Raw genomic sequence first — 13847 nt, 5'->3', positions numbered from 1 at the left:
GCTGAAATCTGCAAATCTTGTATTTGCTGAATTCTAACTCTATGTCGATGACGGCGGCGATGACGACAATGCAACGACGATGCGCTGAAAACGCAGATGCTGAAATCTGCGTTTTCCGGGCTGAAACTGTAAACCTTGCGGGATCTGACCGTGCGGCGAGGTTCTGTTGCGGGAAGGTGAGATCTGCGAGGTTCGGAACTTGTTCTGCAATGTCAAAGGGCTGAAAACTGAAAACGCTGATGCTTCTTGGTGTTCTGTCGCGGTGAAACTGCAAAACGCTATGCTGATGCAAAAACGCTAGGGCTGAAAATGGTCCTGCTGCTGCCGGTTGTCCTGCAAGTGCAAAACCTAGGCTTCTTGATTGGTCTTGCTGCTGTTGGGGTTGATCTGCTGTGCACAAACTCTAGGCTGCTTGTGGATGAAAACTCTAGGTCCTTGCAGATGCAAAAATGCTAGCCTTGCTGATGTGGTATCATCATCCGTCTGTGGTGGTCTTGAAGACTCACCCACTTCATGTGTCTCTTGACCCTGTGAAGAGGAAACCTCTTCAGTCACATCATCTGGTCTGTCAGCCATAATTGCAATTCCCTGTGTCTGGTCTATGATCCCCGGTGTCTTCAAGCCCAATCTGACCAAGGCTCACTTCTATGGGAAAAAGTAATTTAATCCCGTCGATGGAACCATGAAACCGGCTTGTTCAATCCAAAAAGGGCGGTAGACTTTACTTCAAACCTTTGATTTAGCTTTCACCCATTATTAGTCGTCTATTGTACCTGTACTTTCAAGACACAACAAAAGGGGAGAGGGATACAGGCTGCTAGATTGCACCTGTATGAGTAGATCGACACCAGATTGGCTCCTAACTGCGGCGCCCCTTTCGATATTTCTTTATTGTTCAAAAGAGGGAATAAACGCTGTGGATCCCTACAAGCTGCCCCGCACAAACTCGGCTGAATTTCAATTGTTTCGGCCCGATTTCGGCAGCATAACTGTACTAGGACCCCTCACAGACAGTATTCCCACGCATTGACTGACTTTCCCGACGCATACGGGCACTTTGCAAACCTGGCGAGAATCTGCAGCACGCTGAATTCTCTGTTTTCTGCCCCGAAAATGCGCCAGATTGCCTGTATAGCGGTCCCCTTGCGTCCCCGAACCTCCTGGGGGTATTAGTGTCCGTTTAGGGCCAAAACCCTAAACCTGCAAAAATACACAGCAGGCTATAATTTACTGTTTCGGGCTCCGTTTCGTGTGCCGGTCGCATCCATAGCAAGTCCTCGAGCTCCCGCACCTGTAGGGCTACTTGCCCTTTGAATCGGACGAGATTTCATGCGTAAAACCTCTCCGAATTCACCTATACCTGCGGAGGGATTAGCCGCTAGCTAATCCAGTACCTGTGCAAGAGGCTCTTGCCTTGGCAATCGCGCATGAACCCACACAATTGTACATTGGTCAAATGAAGAGCCCACTAGTGGGGCATAACATATTGCCAAAGGGGAGAGAGAGGGCAGTGCGTAGCGTGCAGGGCATCACTCCTGGCACCGCACTGTGCATAAGAGGGAAAGCAAGCACTCCATAGCTCTTAACTTGTGACAAATTCTGAAAATCAGCCTCCTCTCTCATTTTAGGCGCCCCCTCTGGCCAGGAGTAGCAGAATGCTCACAGAGTGCCACATGGCACATTTTCCGACTTTGGGCATTCTCGGCTAAAAATATCTCAACTTGTACATCAGTTGACTTTGCAGCAGAGCAAGAAAATGTTCCCCTTGTCATTCCGGAGGTAATGACGCCAACACATTTTCAGGTCCCAAAATAGCAGTTTCCTAAATTTCAGGAGATGCTGCCATTGTATCTTTCTAGGTCATCCGACCCTCTTTGTACACTGCGGCCACATCCAGAACTGAAATGTAGCCTCTGTAGCAAAGGATTCCACTTTGGCTAGTCAATGACCCCACTTGGCTAACCATATCCTTGTCCAACCTTAGTGCTCTCTTGACCTCATGCGTGGACTCCCTCTGGACAGTTCCACACTAGCTATGCAATGCAGGGCAGTTAGATTTCCCGAGGGGTGTTTCCAAAAAGTGAAAGTAAATAAATAATAAGAAAGAAATCAACAAAAAGGATAGATAGTAGTCACACGCTGGTGACATACTCCCCTCTTGAAATCTCAAACGTCCTCGTTTGCATCTATGTCGTACATGCTCCTAGTCAACACTGATGTATTCAACACCGGTCGACACATATACGACACATACATGCTCATTGTCAACCGTGGTGTATTCAACACCTCGTCGACACATGTATTGCCTGCGTGTGAACCCTGTCCCAATGACAAAATGGTAGCTGCACATTTTGCCACTGTCTTATAGTACACGTTGGATCCCGTAACACTTTTGAGCATACCCAAACTGACAGTTTAAGAATGCCTAGCAACCTTGCCTTTCACTTTTCTTTCTTTGTGTGCCAAAATCTGTTTCGGGACCAAGATCTCGTCAAGTTCCTCAACTTCCGGCTGATCTTCAGCTGGCATATCTTCTGGCACATCACCCACATAGGGTCTGAGAAGACTCACATGAAACGCATTGTGAATCTTCCAAATGTCAGGCAATTTCAGCCTATATGCAACATCACTGATTATGTCTCACACTTGAAAAGGCCCATAGTAACGCATGCTGAGCTTTGGAAATAGTCTTTCCTTGCCCTTTATCTTCTTTAACCTTGCCTTTTCAAAGCGTAGAAGCACGCAATCACCAAGTGAATATACCACTTCACGACGGTGACGATCAGCTGCTTTCTTTTGCTTTGCCTGAGTCTTTTCTAAGGCCACTTTGACCTTCTTGTACATTTCATCCATGTCCTGAACATACTTATCTGCTTCAAATATCTTGTCCTTTGTATGCAGTATGGGAGGAACTTTCTTGCCACCTTCAACTATCTCAAAAGGTGCCTTGCCAGTTGATGAATGCACTGTATTATTGTATGCATACTCCACCAATGGCAAATACTGCTCCCACTTTCCTTTATGCTCTGACACATAACACTTCAACAGATCTAGGACAGTAGAATTTGCCTCTTTTGACTGCCCATCTGTTTGAGGATGAAATGACGAAGAGAATTTGAGCGTTGTGCCCATATTCTCAAACAAGCCTCTCCAGAACAAACTTGTCATGCGTGGATCACGGTCGCTAACAATCGACTGTGGCATGCTATGATACTTGAAAATATTGCTCATAAACAAACGTGCCATCTGATCTGGCTTTATCTTCTTCCTGACAGGAATAAAATGAGCATGTTTGCTGAATCTACGAATAATGGTCCAAATACCATCGTTTCCTGTCTGCGTTCTCAGAAGATCAAAGATAAAATCCATAGCAATACTTTCCCATGGTTTATCTGGAATAGGTAGTGGTTGCAATAATCCTGGTGCCTTTTGCCTGTCAAACTTGAGCTTCTGGCATATTAGGCATTCTCGCACAAAGGCATCCACATCTCTTCTCAATGTAGGCCACTAGAAGAATGTCTCAACCGCTTTAACTGTAGCATCGATACCACAATGCCCTGCATACGGTGGGACATGACTCTCTTCCATAACTTTGCGTCGCAATGGCTTTGTGACACACAATCTTCCATGCATCATCATGAACCCATCTTTGAGAAGATAGTGTTCATGACGTTGTCCATCCATTAGCTGCTCGAAGACCCTTGCAAAATCTTCATCATTTGCATATTGTTCTCTCATATCATCAAGTGCATGATGATAAGGAATCGACACAGCTGAAATTTGTGGCTTCCTTGACAAGGCATCAGCCACAACGTTCTTCTTGCCTTCCACGTGCACAATCTGAAAATGGAACATGGACAAGATATTTGCCCATCGCATATGCTTCTCAGATAACTTTGTCTGTGTCAAGAAGTATCGCAAGGTCTGATGGTCCGTTTGGACAACGAAATCTGCTCCTAGCAGGTAGTGTTTCCAACTTAAGAGTGCATGAATCACGGCCTGCAGTTCTTTTTCATAGACTTGCATAGTCTTTTTTGGCCCTTGCAAGATTCTACTCTCATAGGCTACTACCCTGCCATCTTGCATTAGCATTGCACCAATGCTACTACCGCAGGCGTCACACTGGACCACAAATGACTTCCTAAGATCTGGCAACACAATGATTGGATCTGAAGTCATCTTTTCCTTTAAGAGATTAAATGCTGAAATCTCTTTCTGTGTCCATCTAAAGGTGACTGCCTTCTTTTGAAGAGCATGTAAAGGTGAAGCAATCTCAACGAAATTTCGGATAAACCTTCTGTAATAGGAGCATAGTCCCAAGAAACTTCGGACATCGTGCACCGTCTTCAGATCTGGCCATGACTTGATTGCTTCAACTTTTGCAAGATCCATTCTGACACCATCCTTTGAGACAATGTGTCCCAGAAAGTGGATCTCTTCCAGGAAAAATTCACTTTTCTTTGCATTGATGAGCAACCTATGACTGCGTAGCTCTTCGAACACAATGGCCAAGTGATGCCTATGCTCCTCTTCATTCTTTGAGTAGACTATCATGTCATCAAAGAATGTACCAATAAACTGCTGGTGTGGACGGAAAATTCTGTCCATCATCCTATTGAACGTAGCAAGAGCATTTGTGAGACCAAAGGGCATCACTAAAAATTCGTAAAGGCCAAACGTCGTTCTAAAAGCAGTCTTGTCCACATCCTCTGATCTAATGCGGATCTGATGGTACCCACTCTTTAGATCTATCCTGCTAAACATAGTTGCTCCTTCTAATTTGTCCATAATATCATCAATTCTAGGTATAGGGAACCTATTCTTGATGGTATTCTTGTTCAGTGCACGGTAGTCGATGCACATACGCCATGAGCCATCCTTTTTCTGCACCAACAACACTGGAGAACAGAATGGAGATGAACTGGGCTGAATCAGCCCCTTGTCTAACAGCTCCTGTACTTGGCTCATTATCTCTTTCTGCTGAGCCGCGCTAACCCTATATGGAGGCTTATTTGGTGGGCTACTGCCTGGCACCAAATCTATAGCATGGTCCTCGGGTCTCTCTGGCGGTAATTGAGACGGTAATGAATCGGAAAAACAGTCGCTATACTGTTGTAAAAACATTGACCTTTCTTTATCCAGCACAGATAAATTTGATTCATCACAATCTGACACTTCACGTGGAAAAACCAAGTACGCAGAAAGATGCTTTTTCATTACAGAAGTAATAGCAAAAGCTGATACAGTGGGAATAGACTCCCCTTTAAGCTTTACATCCAGAATGTGAGTCTTTCCCATGCTCTGTACAGTAATCTTTTTGTTGTAGGCATCCATGATTCCCTGTACACGAAATAACCAAGGAATACCTAATAACACGTCACATCCGTCCAGTGGCATGATGTAAAATTCTTCAGCATCTACATAGGACTGGATATGTAGGCGCAACTTTCCGATGATGGGTGTCACAGCCTCTGTATGGCCAGGACATGCCAAACCTGCCTCTGCTGTATACCCCATCTCTTCAGGTCTGATTCCCAACTTTGAAGCCAATTCTGGGGAAATGAAGTTGGCTTTGGCACCTGGATTAAAGAAGATAAGCATTGTTTGATCCTTGACCTTTCCCCATGCTCTGCAAAGCTCACTTGCATCTGAATTTGGCTTGTCGCCCACCATATCTGGCACTAGACCAGCCATGGGCTTCTTTCCTTTCCTGTCCTCCTTGTCTTCAGAATCAGCTGGCCTTTTCTTTGTAGGACAGTTGTAAGCAATGTGGCCAGGCTGCTCACAGATAAAGCATTTGTTCTCTGACCTCAGGACCTTCTTTTGCTCTTCCGACTTGCGAGGAAAACGTCTTTTCCATTTCTTTGCTGGTCCCTTTTCTGATTCAGCCGTAGCTTTGCCTTTCCCTGCGTGGGCTGGCTCCTGAGTCCCTTTAGGAACCTCATTGGGAACGTGCTTCTTTGCTGAATTTTTCTTGGCTGATCCTTCCTTGACGCCAGTATTGAATTCACAATCTTCTCCCTTGAGCAAATCATTGCCAGTGTTTGCTACCTCGATGAGCTGCGTCAAAGTAGTGACTTTGGTCTTCGTGCAGTACTTTCTCAATCCTTTGCGTAGGCCACAACAGTATTTTTCAATCTGTTCTGTCAATGGCACAAACCTATAGGAAGTTACTGGAAGTAGAGCTTTCCAAAACTTCCGATTGTAATCATCCAGATTTCTGCAAGTGGCAGCTTTAAGCTGGTGCCATTCTGTCATGACATCTGCTTCAAAGTCATCAGATAACCATGCTGCTGCAAAAATTTGCTTGAAGTAAATCCATGTGGACGGAGCTTGCCCTTGAAGCAATAAAGTTGTCCACCATTGTCCCGCATTTCCTGTCAAGAAAGTGGCTGCCTTGCGGACCTTTGAAGCCTCTGTAAAGTTTCCCCCTGCATTGGCCTTGTCAAATTGCTGGAGGAATGAGAGAGCCTTCTTCCTGTCATCAAACCCTGTAAAGGTCGTGAATGACACACCTTTGCCACCTTCTTTGTACGGAGTTGGCCTCTCCACCGGCATTAAGTTGTCATATGGAAGTGACTGAAACATGGGAACACTGTTAGGGTTCAGCTGTGTTCCCTGACCGCAATTAAGTTGACCTGGAAATGCCATATTTGGCTGTTGATTTGTAATTCCAGCCATACCAAAATTTGCATGTGGCATCCCAAATTGGCCCTGAGTGCTCTGAAACCCTGGTAGCATGCCCGTGACACCATACATGGGGTTAGGCATCATCGTTTGAGCACCCCCAAACACTGTTCTTGGCGTGTAAAACTGATTTCCAGGTGCATGACCAGCCATGCTCTGGAATACCGATCCACCTTCAAAATAGCCAGGGTGTATTGAAGGTGGTGGGAAGACTTGTTGCATAGCCTGTAGGTTGCTTCCCTGCCCATTAGAACTAGCTATAGGCTACTGAAAGGTGGCGGGCTGAACTGGTACAGCTTGAAAGATTGGCATCTCAGCCACCTCGTCTTGCACCTTAGGCACAGGTTGTGGAGACTGCATGTTCTCCGTCAAGTGTACAGGTGTTTCCATTGATTGTGCAGTATGAATCACTTGTGTTCGAGCCTTAACAGGCTTTTGAATATGATCCAGTGACCCAACTTGCTGAGACGGAACAGGAGGTTGCAGAAAGGCTAAAAACTTCGGGTTCTGCATTACTTGTGTGAACATAGCTACAGCAGTAGCCAACTGGGTCCTGAATATATCATCATCCGTCTGTAGTGGTCTTGAAGACTCACCCACTTCATGTGTCTCTTGACCCTGTGAAGAAGAAACCTCTTCAGTCACATCATCTGGTCTGTCAGCCATAATTGCATTTCCCTGTGTCTGGTCTATGATCCCCGGTGTCTTCAAGCCCAATTTGACCAAGGCTCACTTCTATGGGAAAAAGTGATTTAATCCCGTCGATGGAACCATGAAACCGGCCTGTTCAATCCAAAAAGGGCGGTAGACTTTACTTCAAACCTTTGATTTAGCTTTCACTCATTATTAGTCGTCTATTGTACCTGTACTTTCAAGACACAACAAAAGGGGAGAGGGATACAGGTTGCTAGATTTCACCTGTATGAGTAGACCGACACCAGATTGGCCCCTAACTTAGGCGCCCCTTTCGGTATTTCTTTATTGTTCAAAAGAGGGAATAAACGCTGTGGATCCCTACAAGCTGCCCCGCACAAACTCGGCTGAATTTCAATTGTTTCGGCCCGATTTCGGCAGCATAACTGTACTAGGACCCCTCATAGTCAGTATTCCCACGCATTGATTGACTTTCCCGACGCATACCGGCACTTTGCAAAACCTGGCGAGAATCTGCAGCACGCTGAATTCTCTGTTTTCTGCCCCGAAAATGCGCCAGATTGCCTGTGCAGCGGTCCCATGGCGTCCTTGAACCTCCTGGGGGTATTAGGGTCCGTTTAGGGCCAAAACCCTAAACCTGCAAAAATACACAGCAGGCTGTAATTTACTGTTTCGGGCTCCGTTTCGCGTGCCGGTCGCATCCATAGCAAGTCCTCGAGGTTCCGCACATGTAGGGCTACTTGCCCTTTGAATCGGACGAGATTTCAGGCGTAAAACCTCTCCGAATTCACCTGTACCTGCGGGGGGATTAGCCGCTAGCTAATCCAGTACCTGTGCAAGAGGCTCTTGCCTCGGCAATCGTGCATGAACCCACACAACTGTACATTGGTCAAATGAAGAGCCCACTAGTGGGGCATAACATACTGCCAAAGGGGAGAGAGAGGGCAGTGCGTAGCGTGCAGGGCATCACTCCTGGCACCGCACTGTGCATAAGAGGGAAAGCAAGCACTCCATAGCTCTTAACCTGTGACAAATTCTGAAAATCAGCCTCCTCTCTCATTTTAGGCGCCCCCTCTGGCCAGGAGTAGCAGAATGCTCACAGAGTGCCACATGGCACATTTTCCGACTTTAGGCATTCTCGGCTAAAAATATCTAAACTGGTGCATCAATTGACTTTGCAGCAGAGCAAGAAAATGTTCCCCTTGTCATTCCGGAGGTAATGACGCCAACACATTTTCAGGTCCCAAAATAGCAGTTCCCTAAATTTTAGGAGATGCTGCCATTGTATCTTTCTAGGTCATCCGACCCTCTTTGTACACTGCGGCCACATCCAGAACTGAAATGTAGCCTCTGTAGCAAAGGATTCCACTTTGGCTAGTCAATGACCCCACTTGGCTAACCATAGTCCTTGTCCAACCTTAGTGCTCTCTTGACCTCATGCGTGGACTCCCTCTGGACAGTTCCACACTAGCTATGCAATGCAGGGCAGTTAGATTTCCCGAGGGGTGTTTCCAAAAAGTGAAAGTAAATAAATAATAAGAAAGAAATCAACAAAAAGGATAGATAGTAGTGACACGCTGGTGACAGGTGTCTTGCTGAGAAGTTGCCTGATGAGCAAGGTGCTCCTGCTGCCTCTTCTGCTAGAAAGTGCTAGCGCTAGGTTTGCTTATATACAAACTTAGCAAAATTGCCCTACCTACTTTCCAACAAAAGACACTTAATAAATAAGTGAAAAATGTCGAAAATAGGGAAAATAGGTCTATGCACTGTGAAAATGCTAGTGATGGGATTTGACTGGAATCTGATGGTCATGCTGTGTACAACCAGAGGATATGCATCTAATCTAATTGTCTGGACATGCACGGTCTGCGAACATACTCACAAAAGTGCCAGATCACTTCCTATTCTATACTGATTTGACTTAACTGAACCTTGATCATGCTCTAGCTTGTCCACGGACACATAGGGTTGGATGTGTCACGTGACATCCCCTCCTTTTCAAAGTGAGGTACTGGTACCGAGCTATATGGCGTCGAGGGAGATCGCCAACAGGGTCTGGAATCCTGGAAAGGACTCTTCACCGGTCCACTTTGATGCGAGGGTCGTGCGATACTTGAACTTCATAAAGGTTTGCAATGCTTGCTTCTTTGGGTTGCGTCGAAAGCGACACAAAGTCTTCTGTGGTTCCTTCGATGCTTCATCTTCGTCTAGAGTCATGCGTCTACCTTCTTCAAGAATCTCCGAGGCTGAAAATTCGTGAAACCACTTTCAACACAAAAACAGGAACATACCTATTCCATGTAAAGTGACTGGAAAAAATCTCGTTTTCCTCAAAGACTGTGCATGCAATGTAGATGAACATCCGTGCTCATTCATGAGTGAAACGTGCTCAACGTACAAGATGTCATGCCTAAGAAAAGGGATCACATAAAGACGCTGACTAAAATACAGGAAACAATCACGAATGAAACACTCAAACAATGCGTGCTGACTAATTATTTGAACACATAGTACTTCCTGTGAGGGTTCTTTGGACCTAGGCCCTAGAGCCAAGATCAGTTCTTCTTGTTTGATCGAATCTTCCTGTGGAGGTTTTGTGGACCTCGACTCGTGAGCCAAGATCGGTTCTTCGTGATTGATCGAATCTGCAATAAGGTTAGCTTCACTAGAAAAAGTATCAACTAAACCATCATCCTTGTGAACAATCACATCGTTATCCTGCAAATCATCGGCTGATGGTTATATTGTGTTTGGGTGACTATACCATGAGTCTATACCTTGCATTTTCCTTTAAAGGTGAATTTGGGCTTATCTGGATTTTTCTAGGTATATAGATTAAAAGATCAGCTAAAAAGGCACCGACTCACTTTGACAGATGTAATTTATCTGGTACAATAATTTGGCTCATCAATAACTCCTTTGTGCATCTAGGAGATGAGAGTGTATTGTGGATAGATACAGGGAATACAAATGTGTTTTGCTTGCTCTCTTGTCATGTGCAATCTTTATTTAGTGTACTTTCAGTACAAGTGGTTCATTAAGAATATTTCCAAGGCGGTCAACTTAGAACATATACACATACTCAAAGATTTTTGGATGATGTTCTTAGTTTAAATGATCCACGCGCGCGTGCACACACATACACACACACACACACGAAGAAAGGAAAAGTACCTCTTCTCTTGTATTTCATGTGATATCTTTTGGGCTTTCTCCTATCTCCCTAATGTTTGAGAGTGTTGTAGCATTGGCACAACTTTTTGTAAAAATAGAAAGAATTACGGCTTTTGACCTTACAAGACAAGGTCATTTTAATTTAAAAATATTTCTTCAAATGACTTGCACTTCTGTGTCATATGTACGAGGGAAGCCCAGAATGAAGTTCATTCTACAAAACCCTCTACTCTAATCTTCTTTCTTGGCCTGTTGGTTTAGTATTTAATACTGTTGACACTCTTTGTTTTTGCAGCTGTCCATCGGCTCGACTCGTATCAGTTTCATCTTCTCGGGGGGTCACAGATTTATCTATTTGTCAGCTTGCAAAGTCTTGCCCTCAGCTTGAGCACCTTGACGTTAGTGAATGCCAAAATGTTACAGTCACTTCATTAGAACAAGTAGGTCAAAATTGCAAGTCCCTGACAGTTTTGAAAAGAAACAGGTTTATTGGCAATTACAATCCTTCGAGAAAAAGTCAGCTACCGTCAGAATACTCCAGAACATCTTCGCCAGCAAATGCAGACGCAGAAGCTCAAGTGATCTGTACGTTGATGACAAACTTGAAGCACCTGGAGCTAAGGCATACAAAGCTCTCGGACCAAGGTCTGTTTTCTTTGCTTGATGGTTGCACTAATTTAGAGTGCCTCGACATAACAGGATGCCTGAATTTGACAAGGAGGGCGAAAGAGGAAGCCAGAGCAAGGTTACCCAATGAAAAGTTGCGTGACGACAAGACACCGGCTCAAAGAAATGTGAATGTAGATAGGTATGGTCATTGGCAATTGTACAACGAGCGCTTTCAGAGTGGCTTTTTCCAGTTTTGACAAATAGGTTTAGATAGATGTATACAATAATGATGCAAGGAGGAATGGAGGGAGCTCAAAGGTAGCATATTTCCATCTTTAACTGTAGTATGTGGAGTATACATTGATGTATTAGGAGCATCTTTTTGCCATATACCTGACGTAACTAGCATCAAAGTACCGTTTTACAGTTTTTGGTGACAATTTAGGCCGATTGGGTGGAGCTGTAAGTGTTTGCTTTGTAAAAAAGACAAGCTTATGTGTCAGGGTTTTTTTTTTCTCTTTTGAAGAATAAGATCTTTTGAAGAATAAGATACATAAGTCAACTCCGGCAGTGCACGGGGGCTGCAGAAGGTCAATCGTGCGGTCTTAATGTGACCTAGCAGGAGAGATTTTTGTTCAAGTTCAGACTCAGCTCGTTTTCAGAAGGCTGTAAAGCTGATGTGTTTATCTTGACATGTATAATCTACAGAGTAAGCTGGTATCTGCCAGCAGTTTACTGTTTCAGGGGATAATAACTCTATAATTTGCTTTGGTGCACTGAATGGTAGCTCTTAAGAGAAAAAAAAGGGTACAATTTAAATTTGCAAGATGTGACGGGGTATCGAACATGTTTATCTATTTGTGTTTCCCTGTTTTCATGCTGCAAGTTTCCGCCCTTTTAAGCAAAAAATTTGCCCGTGCATCCTGTAGAGTGCTTTGCATATTTGCATTTTCATGACTGTGCCGAGTGATGGTGTTGATGTGATCTAATGGGACAGATTTGTCAAAGGCGTATGTTGTGCTCTATCAAGTGCTAGTGGTGCATGGGATGGGAGATCAAGTGTTGGCATTAGCAACTGATGACATTTTATGCGCACACACATCCACCTTAGCCGCAAGGTTATGTCCTTGTTACCAAATTGTTAACTCTTGCACTACTTTGGATTCATATACCTATTGGTTTATGCTACTTCTAGTGTCTTTAATCTATTCATTGCATATCAAGGCAAACTTTCAATGAGTGGGGTAGGGGATGTTCCTTGCTTGAACATTAAGTGATGCCATGTAGTCCAGGCTTTGCAATATAAAAGTTCGGCAACGCGTTCACAGAAGTGTTTTCACAAATTTCGGTGGGAAGGTTTGTTTTCTACCTTTAAGGTGGCTATATCTTTATCTTGTGTTAACATGGTAGGTGGTTTCTACTTTTGTTTCCTTTCCGCTTGCCAACATATTTGATACATATTGTCTTTGTGACAGCCATATGCCTTAGTTGGTGCGAATAATCTCATTGCTCAAAAATAGTGCAACTTTTTGGAGACCATAAAATATGTGGCTTGGTTGGTAAGCAAACTGTCCATTCTTATGAACATGGTAAGCTTTTGGAAATCGCTAGATTTCAGTTCAAACTAGTATGCCGTGATTGTCAAATGGGTCACTCACGGAAATGGGTTTGGATAAGGGATAGGTACAAGTTGATTTTAGTGACACACAACGACAAGTACATCAAGCAACAACATAAATACTTTGTGATTGGAAAATAGCTAACTTTGGCAGAAAATGATAATCTCATCCTGAAGTCTGGCTGATGTCAATGTCTTGCAAAATGCGAAAGGCCATCAAGGTGCTTGTAGAAAAGGTCTTCATTTTGCATCGGCTGAAAACAGCCCACAGCTTCCTTATTAGACATATCTTGCAATTAGCACGTTCCAAGAGATGACATCCCATACAAGAAGCCGAGCATTTAGGGTTATGGCAGCCAACATTGCTTCTCTCTCTCTCTCTCTCTCTCTCTCTCTCTAGAGCCGTACCTTATTTGGCAGAATGCTACTACTCTTGTTTGGTTGGTCCGTTCAAGGCTGCTTCTTCTGCTCGTGTTGATGTTCATGCTACAGACCTTGTGACCGCGACGGAGCACTTGCTACCATTTAATTTATCAGGATTGAGAAAAGGATGATACTTTTGCAAGCAGCACCTTAAACCTCTTGATGGCGTGCATCCCTTCCAAGGCTTTGTAGGAAATGGTTCAATTCAAATCACATCACTTATGCTCGAATGAAAGGGTAGTATTGTACTTGTGCTTTGTGTCGAGAAATTGATCCCAAAGCGTACCTCGCATGAATTTAAAAAAAAGCAGTCAACAAATGTCGGGAGTTATTAAAATTGTATAGACACGGGGTCATAATATCATTAACATGCTCACAAAAGAACAAAGAAAAACCATACGCATGTATGGCCAGGGAGGTGGCACCGATCTCACCTAATTACAATAAACCGTAGAGGTTCTGCCCTTCCCTTGTTTCTTCCTCCAGTGTTGAAAGGTCGCGATATGCTTCTCCTTTAGTGTTGGAGAGTCATGTTTTCGTCTCCTCCAGGGTCACAATTCATTACTGGCGTCAAGATGATACCAAGTGCAAACTAGTACAAGGAAATGACCTCTTATCTTTCCAATCTTTTGCTTTCTATCTTTTATCTATTCCATATTCTTCACTTTCTTTGCATTCTCCC

The 13847-nt window shown here is 44.2% G+C and overlaps 1 protein-coding gene across 1 annotated transcript in view; it reads left to right on the top strand.

The window, feature by feature from the left end:
• LOC147461733 (F-box protein SKIP1-like) overlaps positions 1-11583 on the top strand; it is a 70594-nt gene extending 59011 nt beyond the window's left edge. Inside the window, exon 2 of the mRNA XM_086509193.1 lies at positions 10811-11583. Within this exon, the coding sequence (XP_086365319.1) occupies positions 10811-11381 (571 nt within the window). The 3' untranslated portion in view covers positions 11382-11583. The remainder of the gene's footprint in view (positions 1-10810) is intronic.
• Positions 11584-13847: the final 2264 nt, after the last annotated feature.

The sequence above is a fragment of the Adiantum capillus-veneris genome, chromosome 3 (genome assembly GCF_014529385.1).
Source record: "Adiantum capillus-veneris isolate H3 chromosome 3, ASM1452938v2, whole genome shotgun sequence".
Taxonomy (NCBI): Eukaryota; Viridiplantae; Streptophyta; class Polypodiopsida; order Polypodiales; family Pteridaceae; genus Adiantum; species Adiantum capillus-veneris.
The sequence above is the reverse complement of the archived record's forward strand: the minus strand, read 5'-3'. Positions and strand labels throughout refer to the sequence as shown.